The sequence below is a fragment of the Sciurus vulgaris genome (assembly GCF_902686455.1).
Source record: "Sciurus vulgaris genome assembly, chromosome: 8".
Classification (NCBI taxonomy): domain Eukaryota; kingdom Metazoa; phylum Chordata; class Mammalia; order Rodentia; family Sciuridae; genus Sciurus; species Sciurus vulgaris.
Window position 1 is genome coordinate 16,063,743 of NC_136468.1, and position 24,286 is coordinate 16,088,028.

General features: G+C 49.3%; 1 protein-coding gene across 2 annotated transcripts; it reads left to right on the forward strand.

Annotated features, from left to right (window-relative positions):
* Positions 1 to 350: 350 nt before the first annotated feature.
* KLRG2 (killer cell lectin like receptor G2) lies at positions 351 to 23,729 on the forward strand. 2 transcript variants are annotated; one of them, XM_079150130.1, is made up of 6 exons: positions 356 to 1,344; positions 7,868 to 7,969; positions 8,347 to 8,492; positions 16,708 to 16,811; positions 17,170 to 17,327; positions 17,532 to 23,729. In XM_079150130.1, exons 1-5 carry the CDS (start codon positions 543 to 545, stop codon positions 17,288 to 17,290), a joined length of 1,275 nt encoding a protein of 424 aa, XP_079006256.1. In that variant the 5' UTR covers positions 356 to 542; the 3' UTR covers positions 17,291 to 17,327; positions 17,532 to 23,729. The 2 variants fall into 2 exon arrangements, with proteins under 2 accessions (XP_079006257.1, XP_079006256.1); XM_079150131.1 differs by lacking the exons at positions 16,708 to 16,811; positions 17,532 to 23,729 and having other exon boundaries at positions 351 to 1,344; positions 17,170 to 17,321.
* Positions 23,730 to 24,286: the final 557 nt, after the last annotated feature.

The following is a 24,286-nucleotide window of genomic DNA, read 5'->3' on the forward strand; positions in this document are numbered from 1 at the left end:
AGGGAATATACTCAAGCTTGGCGCCCTTTCCTCCCCCTACATGTGGGGACAGCCAGTGACTTTCTGCCACTGTTCCGCCGGCCGCCCATTTTTCCTTGGGCTCACGGATTTTCCTGAGGTCTCGGGATCCTGATGGGCTACTGGTTCCCCGCCCAGGCAGTAACTGAAAATCAACAGTGTGGCCGAGGGCCGGAGGGGGAAGTGGGTGGAGCACGAGACAAAGACGCTGGAGGAACCGGGCGCGGCGCAGGGTTCCCTCCCACACGCCGCGGCGGCCCTTTCTGAAGAGTCCGCCCTGCCCTGTGGGCCCGGCCCCGCGCTCCTCCCAGTTCCCTAAACTGCAGAGGCGAGGCGGGTGTCCTGAAGGAGCGGGGCCAACAGAACTTAGTCACAGCCAATCACAGCGAGGTCCTTATGAGAGGGGCGTGGCCGACGACTTCAGCTTCGCGACCCGACCAATCCCCACCCAAGGGGGGCAAAGCTCTTTCTACCTGGGCCCAGGTGCGGTCCGCTCTGCCTCTCCGGGTGGCTCCGAGGGCAGGATGGAGTGGACGCAGGAGGCCTCGGGAGGAGGTCAAGCCGAGGCTGACATCCCAAAGGAGCTCTCGGGAAGCCAGATCCCGGGGCTAGATCAGCCGCAGGTCCCGGTGGAGGCGCAACAGGCCGAGCGTCCCGAAAGCAGCCCGAGACCGACCCGGGCCGTGAAGGAGGCGGCGGGCGCGGGCCAGGACCTCCCAGACGGGAGGAAGCTGCCTCCCCCTCGCCCCGGGCCCCTGAGGGTGCCGCCACTCAGCCTGGGCTACGGTGCCTTCCGCCGCCTGGGGTCAGCCAGCCGGGAGCCGCCGTCGCCGGGCCCCTCCTCGGCCGAACAGCCCCCGGACGGCGAGGCAGCAGGACCCGAGTTGTTGCCCTGGTCCGCCCCTGGCGAGCAGACGCCCGGCACTTGGGCGCCGATGGAACTGCAGGTGGACGTGCGCGTGAAGTCGGTGGGCGCGGCCACCGGCAGTCGCGCGCCCTCCCCGGCGCCCTCCACGCGCTTCCTCACAGTGCCGGTCCCGGAGTCGCCTGCCTTCTCCCGCCGCTCCTGCACCCTGCAGCGAGCTTCGTCTCCGGGAGGCACGTTAGGCCGCTGCTCGCCGCTGGCAGCAGCCCAGACCGAGCGTGACCACCACGTGGAGGGCCAAGACAACGCAGCCGGAGGGCGCTCGGGCTCCCCGGGCTCCCCGGGCTCTCCAACGTGCCGTTGCCGCTGCCAGGAGCGAGGACTGGAAAGGGAGGATGCAGCGCTGCTGCAGCGCGCTGGGATAGATGGCAAAAAACTGCCCCGGGCAATCACACTCATAGGTAAGTGCTCCCTGGCGCCAGGTAGGGGTCGGTGAGACGCGCGCGCACCAGAACACTGCAATGGAGGGACTTGTGCGCTCGGAAGGCAGTCCTGATGTCGCGACCCCATCTGGTCCCTCTGCCTTAAAATTAATGACATTTTGGTCTACCTAAATGTAAATCAAAATGTTGGCGGTAAAAGAATAAAACCACTATCCCTCCCCACCCCCGGAGAACTTTCGCATTCCTTCATAGTGTGCAAAAGCACCATCTTCCAGGAGAGGTGGTAGGAGTTTCGGATGAAGGGAAGTGATTCAGGATCACGTGGTGAGGGGGGTGGTGGTGGCCAGGGCAGGAACACGTTCCAGCCCGGCCCGAAGCCCACTACCCTGAGGTGGATGGACCTCCAAGGTACAGGCTCTTTTCTGTCCACCATATTGAGGAGCGTGGGCCCCCTCTCATCCATTCAGCACGTACTGAGTGGGGACCACGGACCAGACTGCTAGGGTGTGGGCCTGTGTGTTTTTGTGGAGGTGAGGAGAGCTTGGCACAAAAATGGGAACAGCCCGGGATTGATGTAAACAACCCTGGATAAGGAACCGTCGGGGAGTGGTGGTGAACCTGGCACCAGCAAGCTTTGCTGAAGCAGTCGCCAGTTGTCTGGGGAGCTGAGATGGGAGGGGCCCCTTCTAGGGCCAGACCTGCAGGAATACCTGCCTAAGGGGTTAGAGCCCTGCCCAGCAGGCAACCTGCTGAAAGCCCTAAAGATCTGAGATAGAGAGAGGAGGAGGCAGCTAGTCAGGCACCAAATCCCAAGGGGTTCTGGTGTTCTCAAATATGAGAAGGGTTCCAGACTTGATTCACTCAGGAGCTTTTGCAGCCTTTGATATGAGCATATTTTCTACATGAAGGAATACTGTTTTCTGTTGCTGTTGTAACAAATTTTCATGTACTTAGTGACTTTAAATGACAAATTTATTTGCTTACAGTTCTGTAGGTGGGAAGTCTGATGCAAGCTGACCAGTCTAAAGTCAAGGCGCTGGCAGGGCCATGTTCCCTTCAGGGGGCTCCAGGGGAGATTCTCTTTCCTTGCTTTTACAGCTTCTAGGGGCCAGCATGTCTTTCACTCAGGGCCCTCTCTATACCTCTCTATATTCAAATCCAGCTGTGTTAGGCCAAATCCTTCTCCTGTTGCCACCTCTCTGACTCAGACATTCTTCTGCCTCCCTCTTCCATTTATAAGGACCCTCATGATCACATTGGGCTCACCCAGATAACCCAGGACAATCTCCCTTTCTTTAGGTTAGTTGATTATCGATCTTGATCTCCCTTTGTCATGTAACCCAACATATTCACAGGTTCCAGGGATAAGGACATGGACATCTTTGGGAAGGCATTATTCTGTCTACAATAATATTAGTCTATAACTTTCTTTCAGATTCTTTAAAAAAAGCTGTGACTGATAGGGAAGTGAAGAGCCAGTGAGAAGTGACATGGTTGGATTTTTTTTCTAGAAAATGAGCTCTGATCGGGTTGGGGATGTAGCTTAGTGGTATAGGCCTGTCTAGCCTATTCAAGGCCCTGGGTTCCATACCCAGTAACCATGCCCCCCTCAACACACACACACACACACACACACACACACACACACACACTGAAAGTGAGCTCTGATAGCATTATGGAGGAAGGCTGGGGCAGGGATGAGATTGAGGGAGGGGAAGCAGTTAGGAGGTAATAGCAGTGATTCAACCAAAGGTGATGAGGTTTGATCTATGGCAGGGGCAGGAGGGAGAGCTGGAGAGGCTGAATTCACAGGCTAGACCAGTGAGCAGGTGAAGGTAAGGCTAAGGGGGTGAGTCGAGATGTCTCCCATGTTTCTGGTAACTAGGTAACGGATTGTGTATCCTTCCACAATGAACACTGGAAGAGGTGTTGGGGAAATAAATGAGAAAATGCCTTAGCCACCTCCCAGCAGAAGTGTCATTTAAGGGAAGTGGAGCTAGCCACAGAGATGGGGGAGTGGATGTATAGAAGGGAAATCAGGCACAGAGAGAAAAGAGGGAGTTTATGGAAGAGTGCATCCAGTAGTGTCGAATGTGGAGCGAGGCTTAATGGAAGAGGCAGATTCTGGGCCGGATGATTAGGAGGAGTTACCCCAGACAGTGGTCAGGGGACTAACCCAATAACCAGAGAGGTGTGAAACAGAGTGAATGGCAGGGTGAGGTGCCAGACAGAACATACTGCCAAGTAGATGCCATTCCTGGTGCTTCGGTTTTGTTTTCTGGGAAACGTGGGGTTAACGAACCCTGGGTTGCCCAGTGCAGGGCTGAAGCTTAGTCTGCAGGATTCTTCTTGGATGCGGAGTTCTGCTGAGTGGTTTCTGCCTGTGGGAGCAAACTGGTGACCTCAACAAGAAGGATAAACCAGGGCAAGGCTCCATGACTTACCCAAGCTGTGTGGTGATGCCCCAACCCGGCCGCTGCTCATTCCCTCATGAACTTAAGAGGGAACAGTCACCCTTAAGAGGGTTGGGGATGTCACTACTTGGTCTCATCCCTCACTTATTTGGCAGGTGTCCCAAAGGAACTGTTCAGGTGTAAGCAGAGGGACCACACACTCTGGTATTCTGATTGGCAGCCCTTAGCCTGCAGGCAGCTGGCAGGAGAGAGGAGAGTTTGCAAAGCCTCAAAGTGAAGAAAGAGCTAGATTTTCAGATAACGAATATCCTTCCTTCTTGGTTTGGAGTCACCTTCTATGCCCCAAGGCCAGCTTAAGTATACCAATTGCATACTCTCAGGGGTCCTTGAGCTTCCCAAAGCAGCATTCTTCATTCAGCTTAGGGTCGCCTTCTTGTAAGTATTCCCTTGGGGTCATGCAGGGTGGCAGGCAGGCTGGCCCTGGGTCTCCAACTCCTAGCACCACAGTGTCTGCTCAGGGCATCAGTTCATGGCAGAACTTCTTAGTCCCTGGCCCTCTCTGGGGAAAGAGGAGAGGGAGTTTGATCTCAGTGGTTGTCATGGACTTGGCATATCAAGGGGAGGAGGACATGAAGTCCCTCATCCAGGCAGGGGGAAAATTTTCATACAGCAAAAGCACAAGGCAGTCTGGGTGTAGCCGAGAGGGGTAGAGACTGTCGGAGTTGATAAGGGAGCAGAGGTGGCAGGGATGAGGGGTGTTCCAAAGAAGTGGAACAGCATAAGGAACTCCAGAGGTGACGGCGACAGGAAGCAAGAATGTGCTCTGTGTTCAGTGCACGGAGGAAATCGAGACAGGAGGACACTGATGTCCCCAGGTGGAGAAAAGCAGACGCTTACCCAAAGTCCATGACGAAAAGCAGGCATCTGTCTCACTGGCATGACCCCTTTGGGCCCCTTAGTATTTGGAAGTTTGTATAATATTTAAAGATGGCTGTCAGCTGGGCCTGGTGGCACATGCCTGTAATCCCAGTGACTTGAGAGGCTGAGACAGGAGGATTGAAAGTTCGAGACCAGCCTCAGGAACTTAGCAAGACTGTGTCTCAAAATAAAAAATAAAAAGGGCTGGGGATGTGGCTTAGGGGTTAAGCTCCTCTAGGTTTAGTCTTCAGTGCCATAAATAAATACATAAATAAAGCAACAAAGATGGCCCCAAATTGAATAAACTTGAATTCCATAAGACCTGGGTCCCCAGTCATGGTGTGTTACTAGGTGGAAGAGGATGGTGTGTCAAATGTAGAAGATGCAGGTGGGAACAACCGTGAGAAAGGATGCAGAGGTGTTAGTCCTCAACTGAATCAGCAATCAAAATCAGTTGGAAACTAGAGAATGGGCCTGCGGGAAGGTGCTAGAGAGGAAGAGACACACATCGTTATGGTCATATTGTGATTGTTCTCTCATGGGACCATCCTGAGTCCCTTGGCCATCAGGAAGTATTGATTGGAAATCAAGCAGAATTAGATTTAAAGCCGAGAAGTTCCAGGATTGGGAGAAGGGAGAAAATACATTCAAGAGCATTTAGCTTCATCTGTGTTTTTGTTGCAAGGAAGGTGAGTTTGTGTTAAGAATTGCTTTCTGGACTGGGGTTGTGGCTCAGTGGTAGAGCACTCGCCTAGCATGTGCGAGGTACTGGGTTCAATCCTCAGGACCACATAAAAATAAATAAAGGAATTGCGTCCAACTACAACTAAAATATAAATATAAATATATATATATATATATTTTTTTTTTTAATGTTAAAAAAAAAAAAAGAATTGCTTTCTGGCCAGGCGTAGTGATGCACACCTGTGATCGCAGTGGCTCAGGAGGCTGAGGCAGGAGGATGGTGAGTTCAAAACCAGCCTCAGCAAAAAGTGAGGTGCTAAGCAACTCAGTGAGACCCTGTCTCTAAATAAAATACAAAATACAACTGGGGGTGTGGCTCAGTGGTCAAGTGCCCCTGAGTTCAATCCCCAGTACCTTAAAAAAAAAAAAAATCAAGAATTGCTTTCTGAAGAAGGGCGGGTTTGGGACATATGCTTTGGCTCTGCAGGGGGCAGCTTGGAATGATGTGGGTCCTCCTTCCTGGTGTGGGAGAAGCTTGTCACCTACTGAATTTCTTTACCCCTTTGTTTTCTACAAAGGTCAGAGCTAAATGTAGTGTTCAGCCACAATAATTAGTTACCTAGGTGATTGGTTGATTTATTTTCCTTGTCTTCTCCAAGCTTTTTTGTTCTGCTTTTATTATTTTAAAACTTCCTTTTTTTTTTAAGACTCCCTTTTTATGTGTAGCTTTTAGAGCAAGCATTTCCAGATTCTTCCTTGTTTAAGTAGAGCTTTATTGAGAGGTAGTTCATATCATAAAATTCACCAATCTAAAGTTCAATGGTTTGTAGTATATTCTCAAAATTGCACAACCATCACCACAGTCAACTTTAAGATTCTTTTCATCATCCCCAAAGAAACCACTCTTCAACCCTCACCCCACAGGCCAGACCCCACCAATCTAGACTTTGTCTGGACCTTTCATATGAATGGACTAAAGTAATATGTATCCTTTTGTGTCTGACTTCTTTCCCTTAATGTTTTCAAGGTTTATCCATGTTGTAGCAAGTATCAGTACTTCCTTTCTTTTTTAGGGCTGAATACTATTCTATGATATGGCATAACTTATCTTGTTTATTTGTTGATGTGTTGGTGGAAAGGTGGGTCAGATCCCTTAAAGAAGCAAATTGTATGCATGGCTTTTCATTATTCTTGTTTTAAATGCAGGACTAAGGGTGTAGCTCAGTGCTAAAGTGCATATTTAACATGCTCAAGGGTCTGGGTTCAATTTCCAGAATTAAAAAGGAAAAGAAAAATTGCTGGACGCAGTGGTGCATGCCTATAATCCCAGCAGTTCTAGAGGCTGAGGCAGGAGGATCTCAGATTCAAAGCTAGCCTTAGCAACTTAATATGACCCTGCCTCAAAATAAAAAGTAAAAATGGCTGGGGATGTGGCTCAGTGATTAAGCATCCCTGGGTTCAATCCCCAGTTCAAAAACTAAAACAAAACAAGGTGACAGGTCTTCACTGTCAACTTTTCATGTAGCAATATGATACCCTTCCTTTTCTGACCTCTGAAGCCGGTTTTTTTTCCAAAGCAAATGAAAACACAGGGATTTCAAAAGTGCCTATGCCTTTAGAGATGAATGATGATGTATTAAATACCTTGGCGGTGTGTCCATCTGTACGTGCTGCGTCTACACGTGGGTTCTAATGCAGAATGGTAAAATACCTCTGCAGAATCACCTCGGCCTGTTTTCAGACTGTGGGAGATGTGACAATGGCTGGTCCTCCTTGCTGAGGCTCGAGTGACTGCTAGGGCCCTTGCAGCAGAGGCTCTGGGAGAGGAGAACTCTCGTCTTGCTACGTCGATTTCAAGCTGTGTCCTGAGAGAGCCCAAATTCAGGAGTGCTCAGCTCCTTGGAAGGGGCGTGGGTGTCCAGATCCAGGGCTGTGATTCAGCAGTGATCCTGTACCCTCAAGGTCCCCCTCTGGCTTCCCCAGTTACTCCTTTAACGGGGCAGTAGCACTTCAGGGTATGCCATGCCTCTGCGCCCTCGCTGTGCTGCTCTTGCCACCTGCCACGCCTCCTGCTGCGCTGCCTTCCGTGCTGAGACTCAGCTTCTGTCCCCTAGAGGGAGTGAGGAGGTGACAGATTTGGGTGAGGGACCCATGGAGCCAGGCCTTGCGCCAAGGCCTGGGAACTCCAGTCGAGCCCTGTTCCTCTCCGTTGGCAGTGTCCTCCGAGGGTGCCGTGTCCTCTGTGGGCGCGGGGCTTGGCCCAGTTATGTGGGGTGCTTGTTCTTGGGTCGAATGCGCTGTGCTGGATAAACGGCTGTTGACCTCATCCGTTCCCTCTCTTTTATAGAATCTTACATCTTCTAATGATTTGCGAAAAGAACATCTTCTGGCATCTTTCCCCCCAGTCACCTAAGCTGGGTTTGGGCCAAGGAGGCCCTGACACTGGTGTCACGAGTTGGCGAGGTTCTGGGGGGGCTGCGGTTGGCGGTGTCGCCTCACATCTCTTCTGCTTGCCCCACCCCCAGGGCTGCCTATGTACATGAAGTCTCTGCGCTGGGCCCTGGCAGTCATGGCGGTGCTCCTGGCGGGCTCCACGGTGGCCATTGTGGCCCTGGCCTCTAGAGCGGGTACGTACGGTGTCCCTGCTCCCCTCTGCTCGGACTCCAGGGCAGTCTCCATCCCTTACAGAGAATTAGAATGAGACGTTCCACGGGGAGACGCAGCATGAAGACAAGAGCAGGGATAAGAAAAGCATTCCCTATCTTCTCACGGACATGGCTTGTACCCTGATGGGTGATGAGTCCTTCTGGGGGACTTTGTATACTTCACAGACTGTGCAGCCTTCCTTGGGCCCCGCTCACCCCACTTGCCACCCCAGGATTTACGAGCTCCGGCCCTCTAGATTCTCCCCTCAGTCAAGGTCATGGCCAGGTGTTCTCTTCCCGGTGTACACGTTTCATTCTTCATAGTTACCCTGGGACTCACCAGCGTCTCTTGCTTGCAGGAGCCAGGTGCCGGCCGTGCCCGCAGGGCTGGATGTGGTCGGAGGAGCACTGTTACTACCTCTCTTCGGAAGCACAGGACTGGGAGGCCAGCCGGGCTTTCTGCTTGGCCCACCATGCCACCCTGCCCCTGCTGAGCCACACCCAGGTGAGATGGGCGACCCAGAGAGGGATGTGCCTATCATCCCAGATCCCAGAACCCTAGCACCAGAAAGAATCTGTAGATAGAGTCCTTCTACATCACAGAAGTCACCAAGGCCCAGAGGAGTAGAGACATGCAGCGGCACCACACGTCAGGTCTCGGGTTGCAAGTTGGGTTTGTGTTTGCCCTATGAGTCTCATCCTTCCCCCGAGAGAAACTTCTTATAAGAAAAATGGCGGAAGTACGAGAAATAAGGCAACTGCAAGCGTCATTTAAAAAGGCCACCGCCGCTCATGACCTAGCTCTGAACGTTCCATTGACCAAAGCAATAGCGTGGCTAAGGCCAGGATCAAAGGGGCAGGGTCGTTTAGTCCATCCCTTGGGGGAGGGGGAGGAGGAAATATTTGCTGCTTAGTGTCCAGTCAGTGGGTTTGAGAAGGGCTACAACCAGACCAATAAACTGGATCTAGTCCTTGGCTTAATATTTTTCTATTTTTTTAATTGTGTTAGAATACACATAACCAAATTTACTACCTTAACCATTCTAAGTGTACAGTTCACTAGTATTAAATACAGTCTTAATGATGCCACTATCTCCACCATACCTCCCCCAAATTCTTCATCTAGTACATGGAAACACACCTCTTCATGTCCCCTCCTCAGCCCCTGGCAAGGTAACCACCATTGCATTTTCTGTCTCTGAGTTTGACTAATCCAGTGTCTGTCTTTTGGCGACTGGCTTGTTTTGCTTAGCATACTGTCCTAGCCTTCATCCATGTCACAGAATGGGTCAGCATTTCTAACTTTTCAAGTCTGAATAACGTTCCATTGTATGTATACTCCACACTTTGCTTATTCGTTTGTCAGTGAACACTTGGGTTTCCTCCTGGCTATTGTGAATAATGCTCCTCACTCCTTCAAGACACCATTTCAGTTCTTTGGGGTTTATGCTCAGCAGTGGAATTGCTGGATCATATGGTAGTTCTATGTTAATTTTTTGAGGAACTGTCTTATTATTTCCCACAGAAGCTGCCATTTTACATTCCTAACAATCCTTGGCTCGACCTTTCTTGACCGAGGGCAGGTGAAAATGTAGCATTCCTTCAGTCAATGCTTTAATGAATATTCCCTGAGCACCTGCTCTGTGCTTGGCCCTGGGGCCTCAGTGATGAGCTGGAATCAACAAGCTCCCCCTTCACGAGGCGGAGAGAGCAGTGAGTGAGGCAGATGTCTGCCTGGTGTGGAGGTTTGGGTTGGACACGGGCCTGTGCCAAGACGGGAAGGTGCACAGCACTGAGAGTGTGTAACAGGAGGATGTGACCCGAAGGTCGAGGTAGGTGAGGCAGCATGAGCCTGCCAGAAAACAAAGCTTTAAAAAGGGTTGGTGAGACTTGACCAGACGGCCTCCTGGACTCTTCCGTTCCCTGCTCCAATCTGGTTCTCAGCCTACTTGGAACCATTGTCTTGGAACCTCTGTTCACCTGCATTCTCTGTATGTATGACTTCTGCCTCTTCCCTGTGTAGGATCCTCTGGTTCTAAATCCCAGATCTTTGGGCTGGAGGTGTAGCTCAGTGGTAGAGCACTTGCCCAGCATGCCGGAGGCCCTGGGTTCCATCCCTAGCCTGCAAAAATAAATGAATAAATAAATCCCATATCCACCTTTTCCTGGTGGAGCATACAATCCATAAACGTCCTAGGGGGTTGGAAAAGTGCATAAGAGGTAAAAGATACTTTAATTCTAACTTCTCATTCGGTTGATAATTTGGTGGGTCTGGAAATCCATGTTGGAAGTGGTCTTCTCGTGGAAGGACGCAGGCCTTGCTGTTTCCAGCTCTTAGTCTTGTGACTAAGAAGCTCAACCCACTCTGATCCCTAGTCCTTTGTATGTAACTCGGTTTGTTTTTCTTCTTTGAAACATTTCAGAATCTTCCCTCCTCTTGGTGTTCCGAAATTTAACAGTAACATTCCATTATAGGTTTTTTTCCTTCCTTTTTGTTTCTGCTGCCTTATTTCCAATTTTAAGACTTTTTTTGGTCCTTCAAATGTTCCCATTTTGTTTCTGTTTTTTAAATTTTTTAGTTGTAGATGGACACATGCCTTTATTTTATTTATCTTTATGTGGCGCTGAGGATTGAACCGAGTGCCTCACGCATGCTATGCATGCTCTGTACCGCTGACCTACAAGCCCAGCCCCTAGATGTTTCCATTTTTATGATGTTCTCTTCCTGTTTCATGGATGCAATATCTTGTTTTATTGTGGATCCTTTTTTTTGAGGGGGGGGCCCCTGGGGATTGAACTCAGGAGCACTCGACCATTGAGCCACTTCCCCAGCCCTATCTTGTATTTTATTTACAGATGGTCTCACTGAGTTGCTTAGTGCCTCGCCTTTGCTGAGGCTGGCTTTGAACTTGAGCCTCCTGCCTCAGCCTCCCGAGCTGCTGGGATTATAGGCATGCGCCCCTGCACCCGGCCTATTGTGGATCTTTTTTTTGTTGTTTGCTTTTGGTGCAGGGCCTTGTGCATGCCAGGCAAGCCCTCTACCAGCTAAGCTATATCCCCAGCCCTTTATTGTGGATCTTTATTTATTTATTTATTTTTTTTGCGGTGCTGGGGATCGAATCCAGGGCCCTGTGCTTGCAAGGCAAGCACTTTACCAACTGAGCTATAACCCCAGCCCAATTGTGGATCTTAATTGTAGTGTTTTTGAAATTTTTTTCTGCTCCCTACATGATCTTAATATGGTAAATAGGATATGCATAGGAAAAAGACTGAAAAGAAGATTTAAAAATATACTAATATTTTAATAGTGGTCACCACCAGGAGGTAGATTATGACTAATTTTATCTTCTTCTTTAAAGCTTTGTTTTCTAGCCAGGCATGGTGGACACACCTGTAATCCCAGGGACTCGAGAGGCTGAGGCAGGAGGATTACAAGTTCTAGGCCAGCCTCAGCAATTTAGTAAGGCCCTAAGCAACCTAGTGAAACCCTGTCTCGAAATAAAAAATAAAAGGACTGGGGATGTGGTTCAGTGGTAAAGTGCCCCTGGGTTCAATACCCAGTACAAAAAACAAACAAAAACCTATTTTGTAAGAATTCTACAAATAAAACCTGCTGGGATTGGAGGAAGATGCTAGAGGAAAGGAAACCCACTAGGCCAAAGGAGCTTAGCATGGCAGTTTCTGCCCAGGGCCTGAGCCAGGCCAATAATTAGAGTTTAGGTAAAAACAGTCTGTGTAGACAAACTGTCCCAGGCTGGTTGCATCTGCAAAACGAAGGCCAGTGGGAATGTGGGGTCCCAAAGTAGGTCCCTATGGTTATCTGGAATGGGTGCTGGGCCAAGCCAGTGGGGATTTAGCAGCTCAGCATATTTTTTCTGTCTCCTAAAACAGACCCATTGAGTGCTGCAGGTGCCACCAGGAAGCCAGTAAAGCAGGGCCTCTTCCCCGCAGCCTCCTATCAGGCAGGTTCTACCCAGAATGACCTTGGACCTTGACTGAACCAGGCTCCTACTGGTGGATCTGCAATGGGGGAGATCAAAACAGCTTGAGATTTGAGTTTACAGGATCAATCATTTGAAGCACAAGTAAATATGCAGAAAACAGACTCCAGATAAACTCCTTCCCTGCAAAAAGACTGAAGCTAAGATTCACGATCCAGGCAGTTAACAATCTGGGATCCTTCCAAGTTCCAGAACCTCTGGGAGGTGTGTGTGGCAGGAGAACAGCGTAAGTGGGTGCACAAACCCCAGGGACACAGCAGGCTGTCGGGGGTCCGCACAGCTGCAGGCTAAAGAGTTCGCCTTCCCTAAGAACCGACTGTGCTCAGAGTCAGAAAAAAGGAGAAAATGCAGTGCTGCCTGTGCCATCGCTCATTCGCTCGCTCGCTCACCTGTGGCTTGATGGCAGGTGTTCTGCAGGGCGGGGGAGGGAGGACGCCAGGTCAGCAGTGACACCAAATGGAAGCCATGTCTCAATTTTCAGAAGGATTAAACCATGCAGATGTACTCATCTCAGAATTAAGGAAACTCAGTAGTCTTGAACATTTGAATAATATCTGTGCATACTACACGGCGAGCTCTGAAGACAGAAAGTGAAGGGTGGCTGCCAGGAGCCAGGGCAAGGCAGAATGGAAAGTCAGGGTCTAGTGGGTGAAGAGCTTCAGTTTAGGAGGATAAGAAAGTCTGGAGATGACCAGTGGGGTGGCTGCACAGTCGTGTGATTGTACTTAGTGCAACTGGGCTGTACACTTAAACATGATTAAAACGGCCAGGTACAGGGCTGGGGATATGGCTCAGTTGGTAGAGTGCTTGCCTCACATGTCCAAGACCCTGGGTTCAATCCCCAGCACCACAAAAAAAAAAAAAAAAAAAAAAAGTCAGGTACGGTGGCACACACCTGTAGGGGTGCCGGGCTAGCTCAGGCTCAGGCAAGGGCCGCGGAGGCAAGACCCCAGACTCCGGGAGTTGGGTGAAAGCAAGCTTGTGGCAAGCAGCCTGCAAACTTGTTTCTTGCGGGAATAGCCATACATTTTATAGGTTTCTTGCCCAATCACAACAGGCCACAGGGGATCAGACCACCAGGTTCCCTTGGTAACACTAGGTCAATTTGGGGTAGTTGTTTACTTTCCTAGGTGGCCAGAAGGGAATGCTCCTCTCTGCAAGTTTACACACTTGAGACATAAACTGCTGCGAGCCAAGAACTAGAATTTCTCCCAACACACACACGCACAATCCCAGCAGCTCAGGAGCCTGAGGCAGGAGGATCCTGAGTTCAAAGCCAGCCTCAGCAACTTAGCGAGGGCTTAAGCAACTTGGCGAGACCCTGTCTCTAAATAAATACAAAAAGGACTGAGGATGTGGCTCCGTGATTAACCCTGAGTTCAATCCCTGGTACCACCTCCCAAAAAAAACATGATTAAAATGGGGGCCAGGAGACAGGTCCAGCGGTAGAGTGTGTCTAGCATGCACATGCCCCTGGGTACAATCTCCAGCATCACACACACACACACACACACAAAGGGTTAAAATGGTAACTTTTCTATTTTAAAAGAAGTATAAGAAGGCATCGCCGATGATTTATCTTCATTTTAAGATATGAATCTCTGTAAAAATAAAAAAAGAAAACCAAAAAAAAGCTGTAAGTCATCAGATTTCAAGTCCATTCTGCTCAGGATCATATTCCCACTCTCCACATTTGTGGCCAAAATTGGAGAAGCTGCAACTCAAGGCCCTGGAGGCCCGGGACCTGTCCAACCTTCGGGAGTACAGTTCTTTAAGCCATCATTACTCACAGGTTCCTGGAATTTATTTCTGACTCAGGACAATGCCTTTCCTGCACCATAATCTTTGCTAACAATGAAAACAGGACTCAGAACAGCAAGGAAAAAGAGTTGGAGTGGAGGGGGTGGGAACAGGTCTCCCCAGGCGGCAAAATGAGGAAGGGAGGAGAACCAGATGGTTTGGGACTTGGACAAAAAACAGGGCAGGATCCCCCGTGGGTGACTATAAACTTCAAATAAGGTACATTTGTTGGAGGCAGGGACGAAGTTTTGCCCTCCCACCACAAGGACAGATTTCATGGCTGCAAGGGTGTTTAATGAGTATGTACTATGTGCCTTTAGATTTACATGTTCAACCTCATAGCACAGCATCCCCATGGTTACAGGGGACCTTGCTGCTCCGAAAGGCTGGATACCTTGCCCAAGGTCACCTGGCTTGCAAGTCATGGGACTGCACTTTGAAGACGAGGCAGCCTGGCACCAGAGTTCTCTGCACAATAATGGCCCCAGTCTGAGCCCTGGGAGAGGCACCAACCAAGCCCTGGCGTGCTTCCCAAATGGACAGTTGCTTCTCCCACCCAGGAGGACAGTGTGAGTGGCTGAAGTTGGTGGATCTGTGAATAGGCAGGGAGAAGCTTTGGGACTGCTCAGCCCCAACTCACACCACAGTGCAGCCAGGGCCCTTGCCCTCTCCAGGGTCCCTGCCCACAATCCCCAGCCTCTGGAGTCCAGCAGAAGAGGAAATGAGCAGCCGAGGCTGCAGCTCTTTTATCTGATCTGACACTGGCTGCTCCCCATTGTCACATGGAGTCTGGTCTTTGGGGTTAAAGGGCAAGGTTAGAACCTTCAGCCTGGAAGTTGCTTTTGGCTCCCCTCCTGGCTGATGACCAGCTGGTGCTGGCCAGCCCCAAGGGGTGGAAGATGGCTTTGCACTGACCCCTGGGGGGCTCATAGTGGCCTGATAGCCTTTGTGACCTGTGGCCCCTGCTGATTGTTGACAGTGAACACAGGGAGGCGGTTTTGCTGAGCTGCCCTACTGTGTGCTGGGTCTCATACAACAGTAAGACAGACAGGCTCCCGGTTCTCACCAAGTTCACTGTCTAATATGAGGCTGGCAAATAAGCAAGCCATTAAAATGGAGCAGAGCACACTCTGAAGGTAGCTCACCTTGAAGGTCAGCCTGGTGTCCCTACAGGAAGTGATCTAACCTGAGACTCGAAGTGTGGCAGCACCAAGGGGACAACTGTCACTCAGGTGCTTAAACTGAGTCACACTAGGCCACTTCTAGTCTTCATGAGTGTGAGTATATGCCTCTGGACAGTGCCCTAAGTGGTGTGTGTCTGTTAGTATGGTCTGTTTCATTCACTCATTCATTCATTCATTCATTTCTTTTCGGCACTGAGAATTGAACCCGGGGCACTTAACCACTGAGCCCCAGCCCCAGCCCTTTTTATTTTATTTTTAAATTTTGAGACAGGGTCTTGCTAAGTTGCTGAGGCTGGCTTTGAACTTGCAATCCTGCCTCAGGGTCGGGAGTCACTGGGGTACTGGGTACCTGGCTTCTGTTTGACTGTTTTATGGTGCTGTGGATGGAAACCAGGGCCTCCCACATGCCAGGCGAGTGCTCTGTGACCGAGCTGCGCCCTCAGCCCCTGCTCCCCCGCGCCCCCCAGGCATGGTGTCCTGTTAGCAGTTCAGCACTGTGACTCTCCCTCATGTTGACGACTCATAATCGCCTAATTGTGTCCTGATTTCTGGGCACCTGCGGTTTCTTTTCTTTTCTTTTTTTTCCTTTTTGGTGTAGATAGCACTGTGTTGCCTTCGAATACGTTCTTTGTCTCCGTTTTATTCTTGGTTTGCTCCTCAAAGTGGAGTCACCCACCTGAGCCACAGGGGTGGCACTGCTGCTCATGTGTTATGCCACACCGACTTCCGTTCCAGGAGGACGCTGCTGTGGCTGTGCCACCATCACTGCCCCCACCCCCACGTCCTCACCTGGGACAAACTTTTTTCTCAGTTAAAAAAACTCATATTCGTTTTTTTTTAAACATTATCCTTTTTTGCTTTAATTCACTGTTTAATAATGCATCAAGGACAAGAGAAAAGGAAAGCTCACCTCTATTAACTAACATACTCATTTCCGCTTCTCTGATTCTTTGCGTGACTATGTCATGTACACATTTTTATTGTTATAGTCATGCCACAATTTTGATTCTGTTTTTTGTTTTGTGTGTTTTGCAGTACTGATAGAACCCAGGGTGCCCTATCACCAAGTTATATCTCCAGCCATTTTTATTGTTTATTTTGAGACAGTGATCTTGCTAAAAGTGGCTGAGGCTGGCCTTGAATTTGCAATCCTCCTGCCTCAGCCTCTCAAGACCCTGGGATTACAGGCATGGACCACTGTGCCCAGCTGACTCAGCTCGCTCATTTCATGTGCTATACCCCTCTTCCTCCATGGCCTTCCTTCTCACCGTTTTTTTAAGTGACCTAACCGCTCTTGCCCTGAACCTGTACAAGGTAATTTATGCTCTGGTCGCAGCAATCTGCTCCGTGGCCTCCTTGGGCCTAATCCATCGCCAGCCCATGCCTCCCGCCCCATCAGGCTATGGCTGTTACCTGGACCTTCTGCGGAGCCTCCCAACCTGACGCCGGCCTCCTCCTCTCTGAGCAATTTTGTTTCTGCCCACTCTGTACTCTTGGCGCATTGCTTGGTGGTGACTGTAGTTCACATCCCCTTGAGGGTGGAGATGGGATGCCCTCATTTCCAGTCCCCAGGCCTCAGCACAGGGCCGGCAACCCAGGCATCCAGCTCAACCTTCACCACCATGGTATTCCTGCAGGCAGCGCGTGGGCTGGCTGAGATCCTGGGGGATCCTGGCGGAAGCAAATGCCCCGCAGGCCACGCCAGAGAAGAGTGACAGTCTGCTTTCCTCCCCAGGACTTCCTGAGCAGACACCTGGTCAACAGGCGTTCCTGGGTAGGGGCCCGGCGAGACCCCCAGGGCTGGCACTGGATTGATGGGGCCCCCTTGGCCCCCGAGCCGTGAGTGACCGAGGGCTTCCTCCCCCTCCTGCTCAGGATCCTCCTTACGCCCCACCCCATGCCCAGGACCCTGGCACTGGTTTTCTCCACCCCTCATGTGGGTCCCCCAGTGTGTTCACCCAAGCAGGACTGTCACTCCGTGTTACAGATTGAGGTCTGCAGCTCAGTGGTTCACCAGCACCACACAGCTGACTTAGGGGACATCCTCATGTCCTCTCCAGACAGCCCCCTGCCTCTGTGCAGTGACTTACAGAGTGTCTGGACCAGCGGAGGGACTGGGCACATGGCGGGGTGGGCCTGTGCAGGCCAGGGGGCCTCGTATCCTGAGCACCTCCCTCTTTCCCCTCACCCTTCCCAGGCTTCCAGAGAATGATGAGGACAACCCAGATCTCGGCTGCGGGGCCCTGGAGGAAGGCCAACTTGTGGCTCTGGACTGCAGCTCGCCCAGACCCTGGGTCTGTGCCAGGGAGACCAAGTGATTTGGGTTCCACCTGTGCTCAGCCTGTGGGGGCCAAGGTGAGGGCTGGGGCCACCTCTGCACCTCAGACCCAGAGACCTGGACTTAGGGGAGGGAGATTTGCCAAGGCCTCAGGTTGAGTGCCGATTTAGTCTCCAGCTCCTGGTGCTGACCTGTCCCATCACCTGGGGCTGGTTTTCAGCACGTCTGGGCCTTGGTTTACCCTTCATTAAAATGGCCCTTTCCCTTCTCTCCCTGACCAGCTTCCTCATACCACCCACTCTTCCAGACCTGAGGAAGGAGCTGGTTGACAACCACAGGTGATTCCAGTCTGGGTTCTCTCTAGCCCTCTGAAATGAGTCTGGCAAGTATTGTGGCAGAGGGACTTGGCCTCATGGCTCAGGTTCCATTTCCAGGCAGCTGATGTATACTGAGGTGACCAGCCACCTCTATGGACAATGCACAGGAAAACATGTAGGTGGCCCTGGAGGAGGGCAGGGGAGCTCTCCTTCCCCCCTGCAAGCTGGCCAAGGACTTGTGGACAGAAAGGGTCTGCTTGGAGATCCCACACGTGGGGCTGGCAGGGGCCCCAGCAAGCCAATGCCCAAGGTTGGGAGGAAGCAATGGGCCACCCGGGTGGGTGAGGCTGAGAGAGCTTCCGGCCTGGTAGGCACATGTTGCCCAAGTGAGGAGGGAACTCAGAGAATTGTGGGCAGGTTGGGGACAGCTCTTCCACAGCTGTGGGGACGACCACCTGAAGACATGTTAAGGTTCAGTGAAGGCCTTTGGGCTAGCGGGACAGCAAGAGGCTGGGCTGGAAGGGAGTGTGCAGTCTTGCAAATCTGTCCACACCTCTCCAAACCACTGGAGTCTCAAAGCCACATGAGTGAAACGACCGTGCTGTGCAAACCAGCCTTCTCTGCCTAAAGTCAGACCATCGGGCAGGAAAGCCTTTGTTGTGCATTTGGACCAATAACTGCTATGGGCTGTCTGGGAGAAGGGGACGGAGAGTCTTGGATGGTGGAAATTTCCCAGCCACTTGGGAAATTCTGGCAGCTCGCTGAGTCAGAAAGTGGAAAGTTTAGAATAAAACCCAGGTATGTCGGACACCAAAGGGCACACTCCTGCCTCTCTAGCACACTATAGAGAAAACCAAGATGCCAGTGGCCACTGAGGGGGAAGCCATCAGGTGGAGTGAGGGAGAAAGGGGGTCCCGAGTTATTTCACCCACTGCTTCTGTTATGTTTTGCTCTGGGTGGTATTGGTTCAAGCCCTGGTGTGACCAAAAGTTCCAAAGTGTTCTTGCTCACTTGGCTAAAGCATGGTGCTGCCCCCTAGTGGGGGCCTTGGCACTCCTGCACGTGCACCTCCTCCACAAGGCTGCTTGGGCTTCCTCTTGGAGTGGCAACTCCAAGGACTGTTCCCCAAGAAGGGACAGCATGAGCTAGATCTCCTGAGGGCAGCCGTGGAAGTCACCCAGAGTCCCATGGGCCATATTTTATTGACCTAAATTTTAAAAAGGCCAGTCAACTTCAAGCTGAAAAGAGCTCCATCTCTCTACAAACTTTTGGCCATACTCACCATCCTTTGGTATAAAAATGGAGCCTCGACTTGCTTTTTATCAGAAAGAAATTTCCTCAGCCCAAGTGTGTGGGCCTGTCATGGTTTGTTCTGTGTCTGGCTCCAAACTGGATAATTTTGGTTCATAATAAAAACTTCTTTTCAACCTTGTGGGACTTTTGAATCCAACCAGATAATTATTAATGCACAGCTTTGCTTACAGAAAAGAAAAATCCCTAAAATACAGAGGTACACCTCTCTCTCTCTCTCTCTCTCTCTCTCTCTCTCTCTCTGACACACACACACACACACACACACACACACACACACACACGCTGCAAACCCAAGGCAAGTTTCATGCGTTACTGGAAAACAAAATTATTTCCATTAGGGAAAAAAAGGACATTGACCATGGTCACTATTATTTAATATTGTCCCAAGGATAAAAGTCAAGGCAGCTAAAAAGTGGAAGGAAATTTGAGCACAATCTGGAAAGCAACAGGTAAAATTACCATTATTTGCAGATGGCATGATTATCTGGAAAACTCAAGACTATCAGAAAATGAGTACTCACAGGAGATACTAGGTCTCTGGGTCCAAAATTATAGAAGCCATGGTATTCCACCTCACCTGGTTCTTGTATGAATAGGATGTTACAAATATCCCTAATATATGGTGACAAAGCAAATCAAAATTTCCTGGTGGGGACTCTTCTAGGGGTGAATGAGAAGGGTCCAGGAACTTTGATTAGTAGAAATTACATGGTTATACATAGTTGTCAAAGCTCATCAGACCAAACTCAAAATGAATATATTGTATATAACTTGTACTTCAAATAGATTGATTTTGGAGCATACTGATAATAGGACCTTCACCATAATTGTTTTTTTCATAGTCTTATGTTTATTTTATTATTTATAAAAATATAATTCTGCACCAGGCATTATATGTTGCTTGCCTGTAATCCCAGCACTCCAGAGGCTGAGGCAGGAGGATCACATGTTTGAGGCCAGCCTCCACAGCTTAGTGAGACCCTGTCTCAAAATTTAAAAATCTTAGGAAGGACCATGGATGTAGGTAGCTGTGTGGTAAAACAACCCTAGATTCAATCCCCAGTACCTCTAAATAAATGCATAAATAATTCTAAAAAGGAATCTATGGCACAGAAAAGCTCAAAAATCTGTTTGATGAAAGATTTGATGGAAGATGTGATGGATCTTTTGTCCATGCATTTCTTCTTTATCTCTGATGCATTCTGAGTATTTTCCTCAGGTTTATCTTCTAGTTCATGTAACTCTCTTCAACTATTTCTAATTTATGTAACTTGCCTGCTCAGTTTTTAAGGCCCAAACTGCATCTTTTGTTTGCAGAAATTCTGTTTGGTCCTTTTAAAACTCTGAATGGCCTCTTTTTATAGTGTGTTTTTCTAAATGTCAGCATTTGTCTGTCTTTAATCTTCTTTATATTAGGCTCATCTTTTTCTGTATTTATTTATTTTTGACACTGGGGATTAATGAACACAGTGGCACTTTGTCACCAAGCTACATCCCTAGTCCTTTAATTTTTTATTTTTAAAAAAAATTTTTTTAGTTGTCAGTGGACCTTTATATTTATTTATATGTGGTGCTGAGAATCCAACCCAGCACCTCACACATGCTAGGCAAATGCTCTACCACTGAGCTACAGCCCCAGCCCTAACTTTATTTATTTTGAGACAAGGTCTCACTAAGTTGTTGAAGCTGGCCTTAAACTTGTGATCCTCCCACCTCAGCCTCCCACGTTGTTGGAATTACAGGTGTGTGCCACTGCACTGGCCTGTAAACTCAACTTTAGCATGTTCTTACCATCCCATGTGGATTTCTAGCCCAGCGGTTATGAGACTACCCTTTCGGTGCAGGTTTGCATAGATTTATACTAAGGGCTCCATAGATGACACCAAGTCTGGGACAATTTTGATGGTTATTTCTCAGCTTGGAAGTTTTTGGACCCTGCAGGTAGTCCAAATCCCAATCCCGTGCCAAAGGAGACCCAGCCCTGCGGCATCATGTCAGTGGAAACTTTTTTTTTAATCCAAGCAGGGGGTCAATGAGCTTCGTCCTCCTCCTTGTGGGTGCCATTTTCTGGTCTCACCTTTCTCGGTGAGAAAGTCACCCCTCAAAGTTCTGGGTTTCAACAGACCAACCTTGTGTTGGTCCAAAACCACACATCTCATGTAAGTATGGAAATGGCCCATAATTCACTAAGCTAATGTTTCACCTGGTGGGGGAGCAAAAGGGAAAAATTAAAAAGAACTATTTTGTGTGCTTCCTTGTCTGGTTTTCAGTACTCTCCTCTTATTTTAGGGAGTTCTCTTTTGTATGAGCAAAGCTGCAAATGTTCAGAGCAGTTTGATTTTATCAGGTATCTTTTCAGCATCTCTTTAAGTGATCAGGCCCTTTCTCCTTTTTTGATCTTTTAATACAATGGACTATAATGAAAGATTTTCTAAAATTAAATCATCCTTGTATTTCTGGAGTAAACCTCCTTTGATTATGGTGTTTAATTCAAGTATGTTGCTGGAATCTATCTGCCAATTTTCATGTTAAAGTTTTAGGAAATATTTTAAGTGTATTTGATCTGAGGTTTTCTCTTTCTAATGCTGATTTATTAAGGTTTAATTGTAACATTATGCCAACTTCATTGATAGAATCAAGGACTTTTTTTTTTTTCCTTGTCTAAGTTCTGGAGTAGTTTAAATACCACTGGTGTGTCTGGTAGGGCAAGCAAGGAAACTTGTGTCCCAGGGTATGTCAAAGAACTGAGGACCAAACTGAAGAGCTTGTGCCGACTGTATGCTGTTCCTTTTAAGATTTGGCTGGCTGTCTCTCTCTGTGGAGAGGACCCGAATTCTCCTTGAATGTGTATCTACTTTCTAAATAAACCTGCCTGTGCCTTTAAAATCAATTGTTAATTAACTTTTGCTTTTTAAAAAATCCTTTTCTCCTATCCTGGTTTGTTGTGTTTTAGAGAGATGGATTCTCCAAGTGGCCCCAATACAATCACGTGGGAAGCAGGTGGGTCAGAGATAAGAGAGGCCATTAGCTACCGCAAGCAGAGATCAGAGGAGGGAGACACCTGAAGGTGCCGTGCTACTAGCTTTGACAATGAAAGGAAGGGCCGCAGCTAAGGGACACAGCTTCTAGAAGCTGGAAAGGATGAAGGACAGGTTCTTTGCTACGCCTTCAGAAGGCACACGGTGCTGCCAATACCTTGATCATAACTTGGGAAAACTGACTTTGGACTTTCTGGCCTCTCCAGCAGGAAGATATAAATTGTGTGTGTGTGTGTGTGTGTGTGTGTGTGTGTGTGTGTGTGTGTGTGTTTTAAGCCACTACACTTGTAGTCATTTGTTACAACAGGACACCAATCAACTGGATCACAAATTTTTAATGAATTTTTATAACCATTTATCAATACAATTGGCTTCCTTTGTAATCCTACATAATTTACTTCATGCATTTTGAAGTACTATTTTAAGAGTGGATCTATAGACTTCACCAGACTGCCAAAGGAATCCATGAACCAAAAATGTTAAGAACCTTTGATCAGGGCTGCAGCTCCGTGGTACAGTGCTTTGCCTAGTGTGCGCGAGGCACTGGGTTCAATCCTGAGCACCATGTGAAAATAAATAAAAGGTATTGTGTCCATCTACAAAAAAAAAAAATTAAAAAAAAAAAACTTTGATCTACATTTGTCCCCTTATGATTTGTTTTGTCCCATGGAACCCAAAGCTATAGATACTGCAAAAGCATAGGCAGGAGAGCTCCCACAAGGGAGTGCCACAAACTGGCCCAAGATGGGGCCTGCTGGGGTCCCAGAGCAGGAAGCACTGAAGTCCAGGGCAGCTGGTGGGAGAATCTATTGGGGGAACTTACAGAGTCCTCCTGAGGTCAGCATGAGAAGGGCATCCTACCTACATATGTATGTCCCCTGGGGTAAGGGAGGGATGGAGTTCTAGGAAGGGGTAAGGAACTGGACTCAAGGCCAATCAGTTTCTTTCAGTGTTTCTGGAATCATCCTGAAGTCTTATTAGGAGGGCCTGGGAAGTTCAAGGACCAGGCTAGGGCGCAAGCCTGTGGGAGAGATGCAGCCAACCAGGTCACAGAGCTGTCAAGGCACTCTGTTTTTTTTTTGAGTTAGGACACAGAAAACAAGGACGGGGAACTGGAGGAAGGCCTGCAGTCCACCCCTCTGACTGGCTCTCATGACCTCATACTCCCACTGAGGGGGATGTAGAAGGGCCTGGGCAGCCAGGGCAAGATGGCGAGTGAGGAGGCTGGGGCAGGGCCAGAACAAAGGAGCACGGAGAGGGCCTTCTGAGGTCAACTTCCTGACGAAAGTGCTCGCAGACACCAGCAGGGGATCCAATCATGTAGACACTTCTGTACTCGTGCTCCTAAGCAGGGGATCCAATAGAAAACTAAAACGTATGGACAGAGGGTGTGCCAGTCAATAACAGCCCCCACTAGTGTGGACGTGGGAGGAGATAAGGAGAGGAGGAAATTCCAGAGACCATGAAAAGAACAGGCCTAAACTCCCTCACTGGATTCCTAGCTCGTTGGCCCCTTCTCTCCAGAGAAGTCTCTGTCCCTTTTGCAATAAACCTACTTCTTGCGTGCTGTGTCCTGTTCTCCAATTCTTTTGTGAACAGAGACAAAAACCCAGCAGCCCTAGACGGTAACACCACCTCTGCCACAATGTTCCCTGAACCTCTGGAAAGGGCGGACTTGCTGGCAGTCTGGTGCCCTAACTTGATAGAACACTGCAAAGAAAAGCCACAACACTAACAGCACGTGCACCGTGTAAGACCCCAGACAACTTCAGGGTGTAGCTCAGAGGTAGAGTGCAGCACACTCAAGGCACTGGGTTGTGTGCAGCACGGAAAACCAAACCAAATTAATAAAAATTAAAATAAAAACAAAACCCCCATTCTTAGAAGGATTACTAGAACTTTCCACCAAGGACCCCATCCCCCAAACCATGGTTTTATTGTAGACCACAGGAGCTGTCATTGCTTTTACAAATGATGGAGTAGTTGGTTAACTGCAGCTTCTTTGGGATATTCACGCACTGCAGGTTGCACAATGACCAGGTGTCTCTTGAATCAAAGTTGCAGAGGTGAATTATTGGAGAGGCTTCTGCCTTCTCTGTGATGTCGACAGGGCCTTTTGGAGGCCCAGGTGCAGTCAGTGAGTGACCTCACCAGGAGAGACAGCCCAGCTCCACTGCACCCTCTTCATGGGCTCACTGAGGGCCACTGGGATGGCTCAGAGATCCGTGGTGCCCCTGGGGAGGGCCCCATCCAAGCCACCCAAGGGGAAGGCACCCTCAGAGGTAGCCCGCAGTCACCGTGTGACAGTTGGGGCAACCTAACAGACTCCTGGCCTACAAGCCCAGTGTGACAAACCCATAATGTGCC